Genomic DNA, 22,240 nt, shown 5'->3' with positions numbered 1-22,240 from the left:
TGGTTCCATGTTTTGACACAGTGCCAAAATAAAAAGGTGCGGCGACATTTTCAGACTTTGCAACATTATTCGACCTGATGTAGCGTTAATTTTGCATTCAAGTTTCTTAAATATTGAAAAGGATATTTGTACTCCAGGAGTGGCTGTAATATGGACCCCTTGCAGAGTGCAACATATCTTTGTCCGATATGCTCGATATAAGTCCATGTTTTGACATAGCCCCTATATAAAGGTTCTGCGCCATTTTCTGTATTTTTAGAGTCTTTACCGCTTTTATAACCAAAGGGGCTGTAGTTTGCAATTCCGGTTTCTTGGAGTGTGGAAGTGTAGGTCCATGTTTTAATATTGGCATAAAGATTCCGTTAATTTTGTAACGTTTTTTTTTCAATCTGAGTGTTTTAATATTTCAAAGTATGTCAGATGTTCCAAAAATTCTGTTCTTTAAATTTCATCAATCATAAAGACCCAAAGTATGATCATTCATATCGGTATAAAATAATATTTTTTTAGCTGTGTAAAATTAAAAAAAGTTCCAAATTAGTCACAAGTTTTATTGACTAAAATAAACACCACTCAAGCATTTAGAGAGGATATATAAATTTAATGCTTAATGCTAGTGGATACCAAAATTTTATAAAAAATATAATTCCAAAATGTTACGAACTTGTTCTCCAGTTCTTTCAAACAATAGCATATTATTAATGACATCATTAACAATTCAAATAGAGGCCATAATTCGTAATAAAAAACATTTTTTTAAGTCTGACATCACCTCTGCTTTAAAATTCCAAAAATAAAATCAATATTTTTTTCATCATCAAACCTTAATGATGTCATTACAAATTGAAGTTTCTGCCTTGTTTTCGACATCAAAAACGTCTTAATTTTTGTTTACGAAGTACGAATGTAATCTTAATTAACATCATTCCTTTGAATGAACATCTTCACTGATTTGCCACCCTCCATTTCAAATTGTTGTTTTTGTTGTAAATTTTCATATTCTTTATGCATTTTTAATAAACAATTAAATCATAGCTATTCATTTGATTTCAGTATTTTTTTTATATTTTGTATTCAGACAGTGATGAATATGTAAAATATTTACGATCACACCAAAACAAATAATAGCAACAGCAACAACAACATATTTCTTTATTCAACAATGTGTGCACATTTCTACAAGAAAATTTGTTTATTCGTTCCGAACGCGCAATGAATGTGCATTGTGGTTTCATGCGATTTGTGGATTTTGTGAAGGTGAAATTATAAATATTTTCTTTTATGAACAAAGAACTTGGCTGAATGAACTCCTAGGAGTTGTTAGCAGCGTAGTATTCTTCAGTCTTCGGAAAAAATGGATTTTAATTTGCTTCATTTCTGAGTGGGTCTTGTTGTTAACTAGGGCTATCGTCAGGTTGTCTCAAATTTATAAAAAGTGTGTTTGGGTAATGCCGTCTGAAAAGTGGGTGTAGGATATTGTCCATTGTAGTAAAACGCGGGTCGACCAAAAACGCGCGCAAGCATCAATGTCTGAGCTTCGCACATACTTCGTATAACTTCAAGGTAGTATTCGTTTTGGCTCTTCTGGACGTTTCGATAGGCATGATCTGTTGTGGCTTCTTTAATATATACTTCAAGAGCAACTGACCGATATCTGACGTCACCTTGATAAGTTGGAGCAACAATTTCTCTGGTCGAACAATCAATTTCTTTTGTGCTTTTGACAACCAAAGGGACAATTCCACCAAATAACAAAATGCATTTATTTATCCGAAGATAATCCTCTTGTTCCTAAGTTTCCGAATCCATACCATTCTCCAGTGGCCTTTCTACCACGGAACTTTTTTTTTTACCAGGACAAGTGCATTGTCTCGATTTTTGGTACACATTCTTTAGGCCTTCGGCGATAGTTTAATCCTTCCAGATAGATAATGGCCCAGATAACACCAAACCCACTTTTTATATTGCCTTTCTCGATTATGTTCACTTATATATATATATATATATATCCGCCGAATAAAAATCAATCCGCTCAATTTCTTCCAATAGACATAGTCATACGTGTACTCCGAACCCAGGCGCACCGTCGCTAACAGGGATACATAGTCGAGCTTTAAATTTTTGACTGTAACCAAAATGTCGATTTTTTTGACTTTTCAATTTTTGACATTGACTACAAAGTCGACTTTTAGATCTTTCGATTTTGTTAAACCTGCTTAAAATCGATTTTCGACTTTTACAAACTAATGCAAAATCGACTAAAAATGTGATTTTTTTATATAAATTATTATCAACAGATAATATAAAGTTCTGGAATGTGTAATATTTAGCACTTTGAGTTTTTCAATACCAAAAGGCGATTAATCTATTAGTCGAAAGTCGATGTAATTACCGCTAGTGGCAACGTTGGCATAACCAGGGCCTCTGGTCCTTCGAGCCGAATTAGAACCATTCTCCAGTGAACTTTCTGCGGCGGTTTTTTTAACCTGCACAAGTGCACTGTCGCATTTCTGCTACACATTCTTCAAACCTTCTGCGATTGTCTGATCTCCACATCATTAGATTCTTGAGGACCACTGTGTGATTTCAAATCTTTTAAGGTGTTTGCCGTCGAAGTGCATGCTCCGCATCATTAAATAAAGCGTCCGAGTTTTCGACCTGTCTTTTCAAAAACGTATTTATGTATGGAAAAATATAATTTAAAAACCAGTGAACGGAGCAGTATAATCAGACGAGGTCGACGATTGTTTCGTGATATTTGCACCCTCTTGACCGATTAGAGATCAACAGCACCTCTTCCTTACACTGACATATTTTCCGAATATTCCCAATATTCAGTACAGCCCTTCTAATTGCTTGTTAACTTTTCGGGTCTATGTCCTTCAGGAGTTAATATATACGCCAAAGAATACAAATTTTGTCATTTTTCTCACATAAGTCAGTGTCCATTCGACCCGCTAAATAAGGACCGATCTTTATCAAAACATACATGCTGATTCTTTAGCCCGATCCCCGATCCAATTATGGCCCGATGTTCGGGCCATAATTGTGGTCTCTGGAGCGATTAAGCTATTAAATTAAGTATTTGGTCCATATCATCCTCTAAATATTAACCGATCTTTACCAAAAACAAAAGGGGTCTTCACTGGCCAGAACGCATCCTACATGAAAAATTTCTTGAATATTGGTCCATAACGTGTATACGTGTGCTAACGGAAAACCCCCATCTGTAAAAATTTAAATTTGAATGGAAAGGAGTAGCTACCATAACAGAACCCGAAGGGGTATTCTACATAATAAATATATCACGGCAATAATAAAACCGATGTAATATGTGAAAATCATACCTAGCTTGCAAAAAAATAACTCGATTCTAAATGAGACACCTTAGTAAAGAACATCGATTTTTATGACCAATCTCATTTGATTATGTGGCTTTTCGTAAATGTGTTTTTGGAAAAAATAAACAAATTCAATATTGGACCTCTTTTGATACTCTTTTGAATATAGTTATGATCCTTTTTAGGTATTTTATTGGTCCTGGGGCATATTCAATGTGGCAGAATTTTTTCCAATATAGATCAATGCTTTATCGTATATCGTGACCAAATAAAACCCCTCCCCAAATATATGGTCCTACCTTTCAATTATATTGTATAAATCATTTTTTTTTTCTCTTTCATATCTTCTACAATTCATCGTAGATTTTAAGATGTATTCTCAAAAAATAATGAGTATTTCAAAGCATGTAAATAAATCTAGCAAAACAAAACCCTACTCGACTCAATGTCACAGTGCCACATTCAGATTCCATTCATGTTCACACTCATTGTTTCTTTGTGTCGCCTTTGACGCACGGTTCGTTGGTTATCAATTTGTATCAATAGACATGATGTCGTTAATGTATATACGTAGCTATGTGAGTATGTATGTGTGTGCCTCACATACTCTTTGAAATCAGCATACAGATGTTATTACAATAGGACAGTAGTGACATGGCCGTAAAATGGATGGTTACAGCTATGCATCATAAAATCATGAGCGCCACCCAATTCACATAATGATGTCAATGTTAGTTTGTCCGTCAGTCAGTCAGTGTGGCAATTAACCAGCTAGTGAAAGTTGTAGTTCATTCAAATAAAAGCAATTCATTATTCGCCATCTATTGTTTTGGTTTATGGTTCTAACATATGGCGATGGCTTGGTCACTTATTTGGGAAGTTTCAAAGCAACTGTTGACATTTTATTGCTTAAATTGGCACTTGTTAATTACATTTATGAACATGGTTATGGGTCATGAAAACCGACGGGAATAATAAGAATTTGAATAACCACAAATTTGACCCTACATAACTTTATTTTGGAAGGTCATAAAGAAATAATTTGGTAACTATTTTGTACTTGAAATCCCATTTGGTCCACTTCGCTGATGTTTGCAGTGTATTTTGTTATTGGTTTTCTAATTCCGCACAATATCTATTTTTATACCAAGTTGTTTGTTTGCAAAGTCTTCTCGTTGAAACCAAATAACCGCAAGTATAATTTTAATTTGGAATATTCGATTGCGTAAAACCAGAAACTAGATTTCTAGAATTTGAATACAAATTTATAACAAACATTATTATTAATCATTGGCGTAGTCTAACCAATTTTGTGGCTAAATTCTAGGAAGTTATTTTTTTAATTGAAATGTTCTAAAAATGTTTGAATTTAAGTTTAAGAATTTTAAAACCCTTACGTAAGCTTTTTACAAATTCAACACATAATACATAAGACAGTTCAACACAAATTTCCAAATACGGAAATTCGGTGGTAGCCTAAAATTTACATAAAATTTTAATATTTCTCTTCATAACTATGCAATAAAATATTATGAACCCGCTCCCAGCAATTCATTATATATGCATGTATGTTAATTTTGGTCTTTATCAATACATCTCTTATTGGCTTAGCGACACACAGAGTTATCGATAAATGACTCTTTGTTTTTTCTGAACATGTGTTGTTGTTGTTTGGTCAAATTACGACCTTGGCCTTAGTATTGAAAACGAAAAGCTGGAAACGTTTTTTGTACTTTTAATTTATTTTTTTGGATATGTCTGCTTGGGTATTATGCTTGATAAAAACAAAAGTTGGAAGTAGCCTTAGTTACGTGACTGAGAGTTGGAGAGGCATATTTTATTGTGGGACTTTGAATGTAATATTTATTAGATTTAAATAGAGTGGAATATACATATATTAAATTTATTTGCAAAACCTCGAAATATTCCCTGGAGACACCAAAAAGTATATATATTCTTGATCAAGAATTAAATTCTGCGTCGACTTAGCCATTAAAAATGGGATAAACCGTGGGGTTTGGTATAACCCCATATAACGATATCCCCAATATTCGATATTTTGAGAATTGTAAATACGTTTTTCAACCGAATTTGTTGTAATTTGATATTTTTGGTTCTAATGGGTTTCTTCCTTGCATTAATAAAATGGGTTCACTTTTTAGGATAGGCCCCCTTTACCTCCAAAATTTCGATATTGTGAGGAGCTTGGGCTCGCTTTTCAACCAAAATGACTGTAATTTTTTCAGTTGTAATTGTCATTGTGTAATCTCCCTATAGAACCCGTATAACGGTAACCCAACAATTTTTTTCAAATACCTTAATTTGATATTTTGGGTTCTCACTGATTATCAAATCTTTTTAAAATTAAAACCTTCGCATGTCCTGTCCCTTAGGGGACAACTTATGTTCCTCCATGTGCTGTCCCCCATCTTACATAGACCCTGGTGGTTATACCACAAGCTGCCTGGTGTATGTCGTTACCAATGTAATTGCCTTGTCAGCTATGTAATTGCCTTGTCAGCTAGAGGGCCACCTAAGGATTTCGATGCCAACATTGAGGTGAAGCTTATAGGTCTATAAAATCTAGGTGTTGAGTAGTTTGCCTTGTAGGCTATATAAGTTCATAAGCTCTTAAGGGAAAAGGGTGAAAATTATTAGTTATTTTAAGATAGTCATCAAAAATTTCGCATTTAAAATTAAAAAATATTTCCAAAAAAATTGAGTTCCAGAACCTAGTTCCAGGCAGTGTCAGAGGATATTTTAATGCGTATAGCACCCTAAATATCATCTCTACATCACTTAACCGTCGTTCTTGACCTTCATGTAAAATTTCAAAGCGATAAGCGCGACATTTACGACTTCTAGTGGGGTAATATTTATTCTAAACAATATCATAACACATAGACATCTTTAAATCTTTTCGTATAACCCCCATATTCGAATGCATACAACAATGTTATTGATATCAATTTAAAGGTCACACAAAATAAAACAAATAAAAATAAAACAGTCAAGCTTATTCTTTGGCCAGATTCTCTTCCTGGTGTAATTTCGTGGTGTTCGGATCAAATTGTGGCCTCTAGAGCGACCGAAAGGACAGTCAAAAATAATGTTTTTGGTCCATTTCATACCGAATCATTACCAGGGTCTTCTTTGGTCCGAACCGAACCTATATGCAAAATTTCGTGAAGATTTGTCCATAACTGTGGCCTGTATCGTATTAAGAAATTATAATGGACAGACGGACAAACATGTCTAGATGGACTTAGCTCGTCGAGATACGAGATATGATCGGTATACTTAAAATTTGTTCCAGGACTAATATTTCCCGGCGTTACAAACTCTTGGAAGCAATAATATCCTGACAAGATAGTTGTGTAGGGTATAAATAGTCGTTAAAAATTGTCTTAAAATAATAAAATTAAAATCTTTTAATAACATAGCATGCTGTTGATAAAATTGTAAGATATAAACTTTAATTTCAAATAAATTGGCTGTAATTTGGTAGTTTATTATTGGGTAGACATTTTTCCTACCAAACATTATCAAATTTGGTCCACTTTTTAGGATAGTCCCCATATAACAGTGCACCCCAAATTGCAATAGCTTCTGGATTTTGTTCGCCTTCTTCAACCAAATTGTCCTTAATTTAATATTTTGAGTGTGGCACCGTCTACCTATTTACGTTGTAATAAATCTAGAGCTCACGACTAATTTCATCAGGATTGTTTTTGATAGGTTAACAACTCAATTTTTTTCTGCAGGTTTCAAATCTCATAACAAATCACTTAGAATAATTAATTTAAAATTAATATTTTTTTTTATTTATTTTTTAGCAACAACCCATTGCTGTTGAAATTGTACGCGTCCTGCCAGACAGTCCACCACCAGCCTTGAGTAATATCTTTTGTAATGCCGATGAAGCCAATCCCGCTGATATGGTACGTCCTAAGAACACAACACTTCACAATTATTATTTTAATTTTTTTTTCTGAAATTAACAGCTAATCACCTTCGATTGTGATGCCATGCCCGTTTTCCAAGTGAAAGCTTTCCGTCAGAAATCTGGAAAGGTTGAAACATCTCACTACAAGCTGACTGTGTCCAGATTTAGGGCTCGCATTGCCAATGCCATGAACTACAATACATTGAAGGGTGATATGCGTGTTGAAGGTTTCCCAGATGTAAGATAAAACACAGACACCTCGAGAAGAAGAACATTTTTATTGTATCAATCTTTTTAATACAGATCCGCATTTCCATGAACAGTGTTGGCGCCATTAAGCCCATGGACCAAGAGGAAACACAAGTTCAAGCCGCCATCTCGGAAATGATGACACGTGCCTTACGTGAAACCATATATCCCGTGGATTTCTCCATTTACACGACCTGTCCCCGAGCTGAAGTTGAACCTATGGATTTACCTGTAATATATCCAATGCCATATGAAACAGTGGCGGTGAGCGTAAGAACATTGAGAAGCAGAGTTTTTTTTTTCAATTTTGCCTTGATATCAATTTCCCTACACATGCATATATTTTTCGACATTTTACGTATTTATCCATCTTGGGATAAATCAAATCATAGCATGTTAATAACTTTTATTCTTTTTTTCCATAATAATCGGAAAAAGTTTGTTCTTTTTGTTTCCAACTTCCCCGCCCAAAAAACCTGGAACCTTTACACTTTACAGAACATTTTGTACTGTTTATTACACTGAGAGTTACACATATATGTTGGTAAATTTAAATTGGTGTGTGTGGTGTACAGATTAATTATGTTAAGTGGAAAAAAACAAATTCAAAGTTTATGTAATGGTTACACTAAAATACTACAAGCAAAACACTTCTCTATGTTCTATATCCCTTACCACCCCCTCAAATATTTTAACAAAAACATTTTTACATATTTTTAATTTTTAACATTTCAAAACCATTTCAACTGCAGTGAAAAACCTAAAATATGTCTTTCGTCGTTACTTAAGTGTCGATATTTTAGTTATTGGTTCGTCAAAAATTGTTTAAATGTTTACAGCGACAAAACTGCTCCAAGTTTTGTTAACTTCTTAAAAAAACAAGGAAAAATAATTAGGTGCCTTAGGGCGTATAACGCTTGTCGATACGTATACGACACTGGCCTCAAATTTTGCGTCTTCGATATTTAAGGTCTGGAGTCCAATACTCGACCAATTTGGGCGTATATACTTGATTACATTGCTTTCATTCCCGTAAATGACGACAGTCTTATATTTGATTTTCTGCTATTAACCATTTACCTAGACGTTAAACGAAGTTTTTAGAGGGAAGCTGGAAGACTCCCTCCACAGACGAACTTATGGTAGACTTAATAAGCCAGCTGAATAGATATTTTAAAGACGAGTTAAAGGCAGTCTTTATAGACAATCTGAAAGGTGTCTTTAAGACGACTGACGGCAATCCTTATAGAAGAGGTGAATATGTCTAGTTAAATGGTTATCACAGATTCGGAGGAATTAAAAAAACAACTTTTCAGCTATATACATATATATATATATATATTACGACCCGATGTTTAATCACTTATAGGATAATAAGACGCCATCCAAAAGTATCTATAAAAATCACAAATCCCAAATACGTTCGAAGTTGTGGTGATATTTCGAATACTTAGAAAAAATTAAAGAAATAATTTATATGGACTTCAGACTATCCTTTAACATATAGAAATAATATATTTTTTCCACTTCTGGCAAGTCATTGTAGGCTTTACATCTTGTTTGATATCTAATGAGTCTGTTATCAATAATCACGAATGTTCATAATCTTTTTATGAATGAAATACTTTATCGTAACTACGTATACGTTTTCATATTAGTGATACGATCCAGAGCATCCATAGTCACTTCACGATCTTTATATGAATACAATACGATATCGTAAATAAGTATACGTTGTGACATTAGTCATACGATCCAGAGTACCGACAATTACTTCACGATCCATATTTTAAAATTATATTAAATATAACATATAGGAAATTGTTTAATTCAACAGTATATGAATGTCTGTCCATTTATAAACATACATATTTCAATATATACATTTAACAAATACATACAGTTTTACAATTTACACTTTTGTGTATAAAGTCCCATCAAAACTATTCCTAAATGTTTCAAAGCTAAACATAAAACCTTATTACAATAATCTATTGTCCCAACGAGTTGTTTCTGTTAAAATTTCACACTTTGAACACGACTTCCATAGATTGGTACTTATTGGCAAATTTTGTTTTAATTTTCGCATCTTTTTTGTTTTTTATTTTCTTATTTTGCAGGGGCACCTTCAATATTATTACAATTACTAAAATTTTTCACTTACATTTTCAATATTTTGCTAACTACAAACCCAAGATTGTTTGTCCTTTGTGAAATGTATTATTTAAATTTTGAATAAAACAAAAAACCCAAACTCCTTCAAATCCCAAAAGGCATATTTTAGGTTTTTTATTTTCTTTGTGAAATATTCTCCTCTGTTGATGGACATTTTTCTCAATTCCCCCAATCCTCTTTAGCTTAGCACATCTTAATTAAAATCATTTTCAAATGTTCTTTACATTTCCTAAAAAAAAACACTTTAACGTATTCAGAACAACATGGACTTTGGCTCCCAGGGACCAACGCCAATGATATCGGGTCGTCGTTTGCTGGTTAAAATTGTCAAGGGCGAAGGTTTGAAGGATGCCCGTGATCCCTATGTTGTTGTTGAAATGGATGAGCCGCCACAAAAGAATCAAACCGGTGCCCGTCAGGGCAACCAACCCTATTGGGATGAACATTTCTTATTGTAAGTAAATTTTAATTTTTATTAAATTAAAAATTATATTTAATAATTGTTTTCCTTTAGCGATTTGTCACCACAATCTGCCGAGATCCTCTTTGAAGTCTATGATCGTCCTGCTGATGCCACAGAAGCTCCCAAGTTTTTGGGCCTGGGTTTGGTAGGCATTGATGAATTGGCCGTGGGCCCTGCCTCAACGCAGGTACTAGCCTTGCAACCACGCCCCTATGAAACACAACAAGTCTCCGGTTCCATAACCGTTGACTTTGTTTTCATTGAAGGTGCCGAAATACCTGCCGGCCCTAGACCATATAAACTGAAAGAAGCTCTGCACATTAGTACGCCGAGTATAAATGAGCACATGAAGAATGGTTCGAATTTGGCTGATGCTGCTGTACGCGCCTTACAGGAGGGTGCATTAAATACCAACGGTCAACCCAGTAAGAGTACATTGATAATCCATAGTGTTCAGAGGGTAAGTTGAAATCGAATCTTTGGGATGAGTTGGTGGAATTGGTGAAATTATTTATGTTTAGAATAAGATTTTAATAAAAAAGATCGATAAAATGTTTTGAAAGTATAAGAAATAATATTAGGGGCATTTTTGTGTAGTATAATTTATTTAAAGTTGTTAAAAATTATTAAAATCAAATATGTTAAATAGCTGTAATATGCACTTATGCCTTTTTGGAGGACACATCCAAACTCTTATCAGATTCATAAAAGCTCATTGAGAAAAGTCGTATGTTGTCCTCCGATATAATTTAGTTACTGGTTTATCAAAAACAGTTTAAATATTTACAGCGAAAAAACAATTCAAGTAATTTTAACTTATTACAAAAACAAGGCAACAATAATTTAGTATCTTAGGGCGTATAACTGCTGTCGATACGTATACGACACTGGTCTCAAATGTTGAATTTTTGATATTAAGGCTTGGTAAACAAAATCGATTTTTACGACTGGAAAGTTTGACATTTGTAGCATTAATGTATTTAGTAAAGTTTGACGTACAGACATGTGTTGTGACGGCCAATAAAATGGATGTATCTCAATCGTGACACACTTTTTGTCAATGCTCGCCGAATGGCGTGATGCGTGGCATATCGTATTATATCAATGGTTTGATCCGGTTGAATGCCACAGTATTTAATAATTGCTCAAGAACAAGAAACATCAATTGGCTATGTTGTCACGAACACGATTCGAATCCAGCAAATGTTGCTCGTGAAAAAAACTATTCGCAACAAAAGCTAGTTCTGCTGTACTAATATAGGACGCCCAATACTGAGCGATGCACTACAATTTGTTCACATGAAGTCTTTATAAAAACGATCAGGAAAAGACGAATCATTATGCACCATGACAATGTGAGCTCTTGCACATCCGCTTAAACCAGGGCCTTCTTATTTATTCAAATCCTTTCCAAAGTCCATTCAAAGCTCGTACGTCGCTTGATTGGTCAACTTAAGCCAGCTTTATCGTGTAGGAGAACCAAAAACCAAAACCTTGAGTGGCCTTGGCGATGCACAACTTGGCTAATTTGTATCGGTTGCTATGGACGCCTGGACGACATCAATATTCTATACACTTCTCGATCAACGCTGTCTCGGCAACATAACTAAGTAAATATTTTTTGCACTACTAGGTGCGAGAATTTCGGCCAAATCGTAGCAAACGCTCATATTTGTGAAGTCCATTATTAAAGCCATTTATTTGCAAAATAATATAAAACTGTAATTGCGACGTATACGTATTGATAATAGTTATACGCACCATTGTACTTTCAATATATGACAACGATATGGGCATTATGAATTCGAGTGTTTGATGGAATCACAGTGTTGCATCCACATTCAAAGTTTAGGAGATAGAATTTACTATGCTCTCAGCCTTATGACTATTGAGGAAATATCGGTATTAGACCCCACCATTCCTTGATAATATTTCTATATAGAGTCGATTTACAAATGTAACCCCGTCTATCTGTCTGGCTGTTGAGCATGATAACTCTCGAAATATTTCTTCCAAACTTAAATCTAGTTCGATGATGGAAAATATAAATTCACACCTTCGGGTACCTCCCCTAAAAATGTTGTAGAACCCGATTCGTTTTTATAGAGTATTCGATTGGAATCAAATATTGCATAACCCAATACTGCAACGAAGCCAGTATGATGTTTGAAAATGGCAACGTCCACATTGCCAAAATTTTGAAAATTTGTAAATTAAATGTTAAGCGAGTTTCCAATTTAATCCAAACTATACACATCGTAAAACCTAGATATTTTTCGAAGATGGAACCAATCCGCGCACCGTTTCTGGCAAGTCCCACACAAAGTGGCGAAACAATGAAAACTTGTACATGATCAGAATATTTTTACCAAACCTAGATAAGATCCGATGATAGCATCCATCGGTCTAATCCTTCTGATTCCTCCCAAATAAAGTGTAAATAATTTTGTTAATCCAATACAAAGCGAATGGAGTAATAGTTTAAGAAATCTAGATCTAGTCAGAGGTTGAATCTTTAGGGTCAACGTTTGAAAACTGTACATTTCAAATGGAGTATCGGATTGCTTCCATAGATTGTACATCGTAATATTTTACTAACATTAAATCGGAAGATGGGGTCTATACGTGATACTTCTCCTGAATTTTGTATACCCTCCACCGATCGATTTACATGGGAACTATGTTATTGTGTTATGTAGTTGTAGGCTGTTCATGATCTGCAAAGAATAGTGTTTCAAATTGCAGTCGGTCTAGTTGGAAAACTTTTTAAGTGACTTTTTATAATTTATTTTCTAATTTTTTATTTTCGATATGTCAAATTATAGCCACTCCCATGAGAAAATTCCGTTAAAAATGTATTAATACCGGAAAAGAAGCGGAACTTTTATGTAGGGTTTCATCAAAACTTGTACCAACATAAACACCGCGCAAAATTATTATAAGTCAGCTTTCCAGAACCTTTTATATCATATTATGATTGAAGCACATGTCCAAGTTCCCCGAAAACCGAAATATGGGATGTGATATTTCATGGGGGACTCCCTCAAAAGTGAAAATACCGTTATATTGGGGCTACCCTGAAAAGTGGACCAATATAAATCATTTTCGGTAGGAAGATTTGAGACCCAATGAAAACCAAACGTAGCAAATTACAACCAATTCGGATAAAAAACGTGAAAAATATAATACCAAATATTTGAGGGTGCCGTTATATGGTGGCTATACCAAAACGTGGATCGATATACCAGTGCAACATTTCAATACTCTATCTCAAATATTGCGATCTCTGTCGTGATTTCAACAGACAGGCGGGCAAAAAGATGGGCACGCCTAAGTAGACATAGAATTTTATTCTGATCAAGAATATTTATATTGTATAGGGTCTCCTGTGAATATTTCGATGTGCTGCAAACGGTATGGCAAATTTAATATACACTCCACCTTATCGTGGAGAGTATAATTATACATTTAATACAAACATTTTGCTCCAACTGGTCACTAGAATTACTGTCTAGTGACCAGGAGGTGCAATCAAAAGTAGTGAATGTATAATTGCTTTTTATTTTAGTTCTCAATATGAAATGCCCACAGTACTTGCTCCATTGCAAGACGTTCTACCACCGCTGATTGTAATATTTAAAGGAAGTTCAACTAAGTGAAAATTATAATTTTGCTAGATCTATGAAATTTACTATAGTTAAGATAGACTACATCATATTTTTACAGTTACGAATAGGAAGTAATAATTTATTTGTTTTGATTTCATCATGTTCAAAACATGAACACTTGAAAATAAATTTGCTTAGATGTTAACTAATTGATAATCAACATCCTCTTTCCTATGGTTGGTACAAAATTTGGCACATAATATACATTTGATTAATATCCAATAAATAATATGGGTAAAAAAATATTTATTTTTTAAGTCACACTTTATTGTTTAACCTAATAATTTGTGAATCTGTTGTTAGATAAGAAATAAAATATTAAAATTTAAATTGATATCAAATAAAAATCGTGTCTTATATTTAAAAAAAAAGAATGTTTTATCGATCTTATAACATATTTATCGTTCATATATATAGCTTATTTTATTAAATTCGAACAAATTTTATTTCAATACAATATTGGTTTTTTATAAATATATATTTTTTCTTCATATTTATTTTCATGATTATTTTTTGCATCCTGCACTCGCTGTATCATTACGTTTGACCCAAAACTCCTACAACTCCTGACAACTGTTCATGATATTATCACCAAAAAACATCGTCCTTGCATTATCGTAATTTTGCACAAAACCATCATTCGAACAGAATTCAAGCAATCCAAATGCATTTAAGGTAAATTCTACAATTCTAAAAAAAAATAAGAAATCTCATAAAAAACGCTCATAACATATTTTATTAAAGTTTCGTTTCGTTTTGAGTTTCTTCTTTTTTGGTTCATTGAGTTTAAAAAAGAAAATTATAACAAATTTCGTTTATTTAAATTATGTTACAATTTAAATTTAATTTGCGTTCATACTTCTTCATACACTGATCCATCCATCACTGGGTGAAATAAGATGAAGAGCGTTCGTTATCTCTTTTTCTTTAGTTTTAGTTTGTAAATAACTAGAAACTTTTGCATTTAGAAACTTTAGATTTAGAACTGGTTCAAATGCTAACTTGTTAAACAATTCTCTTTTCATGGCCTGTATTTTGTTTTGTATAAAAAATAAATACTGTTATGTGTGCGTGTACGTCTCGATACGATCACTTACGTTACGTTTACGCATACTCTGCGCTTCTATTAACCCTGCTTACTATTTAAATTAAAACCGAAACTGCCTAAAGGTCGAAGTCAATAAAGATGGACAAATCGAAGTTAAAGAATCTCAAGATGTTTTAAATGCCGCCGTCTCAAAGGCCTTGGAAAGCCCTGGACAGGAGGCGACAAACGAATCTACAACTATGCCTATCGATAGCTTAGAGAATATCGAACAAATCACACAGGATACATCAGTGACGACAGATATAACTGCTAGCCCCACTGATTCGTATCCACAAACCGAGTGCCTAAATGAAAAACCGTCCTTAGATAACACCACAGGTAACGATAGTGCTCTGGGAGATTCCACCACAGAGGTAAGTACAAATGGCGCAGACACACACTTGCACGTAAAGTTGTTGGAACTTGCGTGTAAACATTCAGCTCTGTTCTGTTCTTTCTTTTGTTTCTACTAAAAAATAAGCATGAAGTTACTTCAAGGCTTTGCACTTTTTCTTCTTTTCTCTTTATTATCCTTATGTTATTCTCTAATCCTTACCCCCTCTTTACTTGTGTTTAGTACGGTCAACCGAATGCTGCCTCCTCGCCAAATGGTCACAACAATTATCAACAGAATGGTGCCTCAATGGGTGGCTATTCACCTAGTAACAACAACAACAATAACAATTCATATTCAAATAATGGCTATTCGAGCAACAGCTTACCTCGCAATGGTGTCATGAACCAACAACAACAACCGCTGTCCTCGCCACCAAATTCCGATCTGGACGATCGTGGCCGCAGTAAGAAACGCAATTTCTTTGGTACTTTGAAAAAACGTTTAAGCCGTTCGAAGACACGCACTCATTCGGCCGATCATGGCGCCTTGGCGTCACAACAACAACATCAATCAAATCAAACAACAACCCCAACAGGAACACTTAATGGTGATTCACGTTCATTATCTGTCGATCGTGCTGTTTTGTCCAAAAGCAATTCACTTGGTAATTACCTATGTTCCACACCATCCCCAAAAATACACCAACCTCTATCACTAGTCCCCCTATATTTTTTCAACTGTAAAATGCGCCATCATATTTATCACCCCACATCACTGTTTTTTTATAATTTTGATACAAATATTAATTTATGTTTATGAAGCATTTATCTGGCGATTGGATAGCATTTTGAGGAGGGATATTTTTATCAGAATATTGGAGGGTCTTGAATAGAACATTATTAGTCTTAAACTGGAAATAACCCATTATTTCGCGATGGCGTTCTATATAATTTCATTTATATCAATACAGATCCATTTTGAAAGTTTTAGACACACCGATCCTTAGAGGGCAAAATACACACTCAAGTAAGGGTCCTGAAAAATTTCAGGACTTATTTTCCAACCGATTTGGTAATAATTTTCATTTTGTGCTATCAGAGCATTAACTACTTTGCATATTACCCATAGACTAGTTCCGTTTATGTTTATACCCTCCACCATAAAAAGGAGTGTATATTCAGTCATTCCGTTTGCAACGCCTCGATCCCTTACGTCGATTAATGCATGTCCGTCTGTCTGTCCATCTATCCGCCCTCTGCCTGTTTGGTGAAATCACCATAGAGATCACAGTATTTACACTGACATTGATATTACTCTTACGATGATTGGCGGTACATCGGTCCACGGTTTGGTATTACTCCCATATATTCGGTATTATGGGGATTTTTGACACGTTTTCAACCGAATTGGTCGTAAATTGCTACGTTTGGTTCACATTGGTCCTACCGATGAATATTGATCCTCTTTTTAAGTTAGCACCATATAAGGGTACCACTCAAAATTTTCGGTATTTTTGGGTAGTGGTGGTATTTTGTGGTATTTTGAGCTCAATTTGGCTATCAGATCTACCTACGACAAACTTTCACTAATTTTTCGGGTATATAGCCCCATTATATGGGGGCTAATGGTGACCTCCAATATTCGATATTTTGATTGTTTTGGATACATGTTTCTACCTAATTGGTTAATTTACATTAAATCGGACAAAAATATATACGGGAGCTATATCTAAATCTGAATCAATTTTCTGAAAACTTAACTCACGTCATTCTAGACATAATTTTGTATGCTATGCCAAATTTCGAGCAAATCGAAAGATATATTGAGACGTTGGTGAACCATTTACATTAAATCGGACGAAGATATATATGAGAGTTATATATAAATCTGAACCGATTTTTCCCAATGCCAAATTCCATCCAATTCGGATCATAAGTGCGTCCTGTACTTTTTTACAACTTATCATTGACAGACAGACGGACGGACGGATGGACATGCATAAATCGACCTAAAAAGTGATTCTATGCATATTCTCAAAAGGAACAATGTGTCCATCTCGTTTCCCTTTGCCTGTTACAAACATATGCACAAAGACATAATACCCTGTACCACAGTATGGTGAAGGGTATAAAAATATATGATAGAGTGGCTAAAAATAGAAGACACGTGTATTGTCATTTTGAATGTTTACGTCGGGAGGTAACCGGATTCCTATTTCTCGAAACTCTTTCATTTTACATATATGATGTCCTTAGCAGTATTACTGATATAAATGTGAGAAATATGTATGTCTAATAACGCTCAGTCGACCCTTTGAAGGGGTATTTTCGGTGTCCTTTTCCAGAAATGATTGAAAATTCATTTAAAATGGGGTTATAGCAGGTCAGAATATTCAACACATATGTTGGCAATAAAGTTTTACTATATGCCTCAGAATCGACGAAAATTCGAAAATCAAAATCAAGGAGAAAAAATGTCTAATACCTGTCTTCTATTTTCAGTCCCTCTATCATGGTTTTTTTTTCGAATTTTGCGATAATTATTTTTTGTTTAAGCTTTTATCCAATTTGTCCATGCGAATTACCAGCACTGCGTCTTAGTTGGTGAGAAACTTTACTTGAGCAGGGTGATGGCTTCAAATGTTGCCACCATCCGGAACATGATTTTTAAATTGCTTGACATAACTTGTTCATAGTATTTTAATTATTAGAGGTTTATCCTCTAGCGTTTCCTTTAAGACTTCCTGTGTCTTAAATATTTGGATAAAGTCCCTCTTGTGTCTCAGGCATATGCTTTTCTTGAACTAATGGTGTAAGCACAATCATATCATAAGGATTAGATCTTCGACTTTTTTATATAGGAGACAAAACCAAAATTTTTATATATATTCTTCTCTCCGTAAGTTTATTACAGTCATATTCACATTATGGTGGTTCTTATTTTGTTTGTTATCACATTCATCACAATTTTGTGTAGTTTTCTGGATATACCCCACCCTAGTAATTTTTCTGTTTATTGATTCATTCAAAAAATTAAAATTTTTTCATTTCCCCTTTTTCCTGTGTGTAATTTTTAATTTCTATTCCTTTTGTTTCTTTTCTTATATTCTATACAACAAAAAATATAAAATCTATGTCTTTCTCTTCTTCAATAAATAAAATACTCAACAACCAACATAACTCTACAAAACTTTCCACACATACAATAAAATAAAAATGTTTAAAACACACATACACATTCAAATGTTCAACTAAATGTTTATCTCTGTAACAAACAAAAAAAACTTAACTGTATGTATTACATATAAACAAAATATGCCATAATGCACATCACCATGCACAAAACATATACACACATACATACAAAAAATATATATCACTACACCTGGCACACATTATATACACCTGATAAATGCTAAATATTTAAAAAAATATTTGGTGAATAAATTGAAAATCAAAATTATTGTACGGGGAAAACGTTTTGCTTTTTTATATAAATAATTATTATTTTTTAAACAATTTTAATTCTATTATTATTAATTTTTTCTATTATTTTTAATTCTTTTTCATTTCATATTTTTTTAAAAAACAAATGAAAACATACATTTAATATTTTTATTTGGTTTGGTGTGCACCCCTGGCGCTACTATTTTTGAAATTGAACAACAACAACACAATTCGTCCCCCTCAACTCTACCTGACAACTGAAACCTTCAACAACAACAACTACATCAACAACATTTATGGTTTTGTATATAACTTTGGTTTTATGGTTTTTTAACAAATATATATTTTTTTTTTGTATTTGTATTATTATTTTATTTATTATTATTATTTTTTGTTTATCCCAATTTTTTGTCAACAAATCAATGCACACAATATTTTTTGTACTTTCTCCCAATGTGTGTGTTTTTTTTTTTTTTTTGTAATTCCATTTTGTTGCCAAAAAATTTTTAATTTGGTTTGTATTAAAATCTGAAATTGTATTTGTGTGTGGTGGTTCGGGGGTATCTCTAAAGGTCGCTCGGGCATGTCACCCACTTTAGATCACTCAAGACGCTCTTCAATTTCAGAGTCTTCAGCAATCTCAGGTTTCTCTTCGGCCAGCACAAAAACCTATGTTCACGAAGCATCCACACTGGTACTGGAGACCATTGAAAATGGCATTAAGAGGTAAGTTAAGAGTATAAAAATTAAAACCACAGGATTGATATGACATTTCAGCACCAAAAAGGGATAGTTACAATAATATTTACAATTAATTTGAGTTTTGTGTCCTCCACCATGATGATATTCCGTTCGCAACGCCTCGAAATTGCCGTATTTTCCTAATGGTAGTGTATGTAATATAACCTTCCGGGTTCTTGATCATAAACATGTTTGCAGATAACATAACAATATCGTCCCATTTTCGATATTTTGAATGTTTTAGTACAAAATGAAAAAAATCGCTGTTGCAAACATAAATTTACCGTGAAAATTTTTCATTTCGCCCCTGCGTACGTCCCTGGTAGAACCCCAAACAGTTCGAGACTGGTCACCCACAGACTATAGCCCAGCTTCATAGTCAAAGCTACTGCCATTAGAACTAATCGCTGAACTGGAAGAGTGACCACGAACATCTTACAAAATTGGAAGCCAACATGCATCTCATCCCTCCCAAAAATTGTCCACAAGCGTCCTAGTTCAGGAATGGAGCCACACACCAATACCGCCCAACTGACCACTCCTAAGGCCGGCGAATGATGAGCCGGCACAGGGAACGCCAATGCAGCTCATTAACAGGACCATACACTAGCAGAGACTCACCTCCGCTAAGTCTAGTCCTCAAGTGCCACATATGTCTCGTCCCCCACGACCAAAGCTGTTAAATCCCAACCGTCCCGGGTACTGTGAATACCCATTCTGGCCAAGTCTCTAACATCATCATAATACATGCACTGAATCAGTAAGTGCATGGCATGCTCAGGTCCCCCACAATCCTAAATGTCACACAAAGTTCGCTTATGCAAGAGTACATTTAACGAACCGTGCCCTGTCAGTAAATAACCCAGACTAAGACCAAAATTTGATAAGGGCGAACGTAAGCCATTACTACTTTCATTCCATCTTGTGTGCCATCTATACACAAGATTCTTATTTACCAATTCCTTGTTCCTCCTCATATCCCCGTTCAGTTCAGATATGTAAATCCAATCAATTTCAGGTGACGGCAGTCCCTTCTTGATCTTAAAGATGATAGCTCTACGCATCACCTCCAAGTCAAGGGAGCCTGCCCCTAACATAACCTGCAAAGGACCAGTAGATACTGTCCTGTATGAACTATAATATAGTTCCCATCCCCCATTATCAGTATGCTGAATGAATTTTTCTACATGAGCCTCTGCAATATTGTATCTAATTTTTTTGAGACTATTTACATAGACCCCATATTCGAGTTGGATTTTTCCGGAATGAACTAGTTCCTTAAAAGGAAAGATCGGTACTAAGTCCAATTGTTCCGTTCATCTAGTTTGGTGTTAACTTCTCTGAAATTAACTATGCATAAAAACGAACGATACGTATCAGGACCGATTCTTTGTTGATCTAGTTCCTTCTGTATTTTGATCGTTCAAGTGAACTATTCCGCAAAAGGAGTGATCATCTCGTTCCTTTTGCTCTAGGCGTTCATTTTTGTTAAATTGACCTAGTTTTTTTGATTCAATCATTCATCCTTTTCCTCCATTGACCGTATTAAAATATGTGTTCTAATGAACGAACTATGGAACTAAATGAATGAAGTAGCGCCTGTTGCTGGGCGAATCGGAAAATACCAAACCATTTCACAACTTTAATCGTCCGGAAAGAACTAGTTCAAAAGAACTATTCCGCAAAATGAACTATAGAAGCTAGATCCGATTCTCACATGAATTATTTCGCAAAAGGAACGATAGCTACTAGGTCCGATACTTTTGCTCATCTTGTTGCTTTTGCTCACACAGTTTCTATTGATTTAATCGTTCATCCTTTCCGTCTATTGGCCATATTAAGAGATGTGTACCAAAGAACAATTGAACTAAAATGAACTATGGAACTAAATGAATTAATTAGTTCCTCTTTCTGAGTGAATCGGATAATATCGAACCAATTCTAAAATTCTGTTCCGACCGGAATTGGAAATTTTGAATAGTGACCTCATGGTGGAGGGTATAAAAAGATCGTCACCGGCGAACTTAATAATGTTTTTATTTATTTTTCTATCTTCCCCCTACAGACACTTCATTGTGCCTCTAAATATCGCACAACGTCCCAGATGGCGCCGTAAGGGAACAAAATTGCACATCTACAATGATCACACCTTTATTGCCAAGCATTTAAGCGGGTGAGTTACAACACTTAAAAAAAAAATTATTTTTAATTAATAAAAAAATATTCAAAACATTTTCCAATAGCGGTGGCTTGCAATGTTCGATATGTATGAAATCAATACCCCGACGACCTGGCAAACAGGGTTATGAGTGTCGTGACTGTCAATTAATTTGTCACAAACAGTGTCATGTCCGTGCACCACAAGCCTGTCCCAATCCAACTGTACTCTCGATGGAATTGTAAGTAGTTGTTGTCACATTTTATTGTCATTATAATTTTATTTATATACAATTATAATTTTTTATAAACAATTTTAATTTTCATATTATATTTCTTTTTATTAAAAAAGAAGTATATCTAATATTTAATATTAATATTTTACTTTTTTCTTTCTTTTTTCATTTATTAAAAACAAATAAATTTCAAACATATTCATTTGTGTCTTGCCAACAAATAAATAAAAAATAAACCTATAAAGGGCCTCGTTTCCGGTACTCACAGAAAATGATTTACATTTAGTTAATATATCTAAATAAAACAAAAAAAAAAACTTTCAGTTAATTATTATTTTTTTTTTAAATAAATTTAAAGTACTCTTCTATTTTTTTTCTTGTACACTTTAGTACA

At 34.1% G+C, this 22,240-nt stretch overlaps 1 protein-coding gene across 24 annotated transcripts in view; it reads left to right on the top strand.

The window, feature by feature from the left end:
* Window positions 1–22,240, top strand: part of LOC133333817 (uncharacterized) — a 94,613-nt gene that overhangs the window by 66,459 nt on the left and 5,914 nt on the right. For 3 of the 24 annotated variants that reach the window (XM_061542120.1, XM_061542121.1, XM_061542108.1), the window contains 12 exons: window positions 7,178–7,282; window positions 7,346–7,525; window positions 7,591–7,806; window positions 9,969–10,165; window positions 10,226–10,634; window positions 14,491–14,517; window positions 15,013–15,303; window positions 15,507–15,930; window positions 19,285–19,438; window positions 21,519–21,626; window positions 21,697–21,852; window positions 22,092–22,184. In XM_061542120.1, the coding sequence (XP_061398104.1) occupies window positions 7,178–7,282; window positions 7,346–7,525; window positions 7,591–7,806; window positions 9,969–10,165; window positions 10,226–10,634; window positions 14,491–14,517; window positions 15,013–15,303; window positions 15,507–15,930; window positions 19,285–19,438; window positions 21,519–21,626; window positions 21,697–21,852; window positions 22,092–22,149 (2,325 nt within the window). In that variant the 3' untranslated portion in view covers window positions 22,150–22,184. Of the gene's footprint in view, window positions 1–7,177; window positions 7,283–7,345; window positions 7,526–7,590; window positions 7,807–9,656; window positions 9,694–9,968; window positions 10,166–10,225; window positions 10,635–14,490; window positions 14,518–15,012; window positions 15,304–15,506; window positions 15,931–19,284; window positions 19,439–21,518; window positions 21,627–21,696; window positions 21,866–22,091; window positions 22,185–22,240 lie in introns of those variants that run through there. The other 21 variants (XM_061542114.1, XM_061542109.1, XM_061542126.1 and 18 more) reach the window with 21 other exon arrangements.

The sequence above is a fragment of the Musca vetustissima genome, unplaced genomic scaffold, assembly GCF_032173495.1.
Source record: "Musca vetustissima isolate MV318-11 ecotype Yass unplaced genomic scaffold, APGP_CSIRO_Mvet_v1 utg2745, whole genome shotgun sequence".
Classification (NCBI taxonomy): domain Eukaryota; kingdom Metazoa; phylum Arthropoda; class Insecta; order Diptera; family Muscidae; genus Musca; species Musca vetustissima.
The sequence above is the reverse complement of the archived record's forward strand: the minus strand, read 5'-3'. Positions and strand labels throughout refer to the sequence as shown.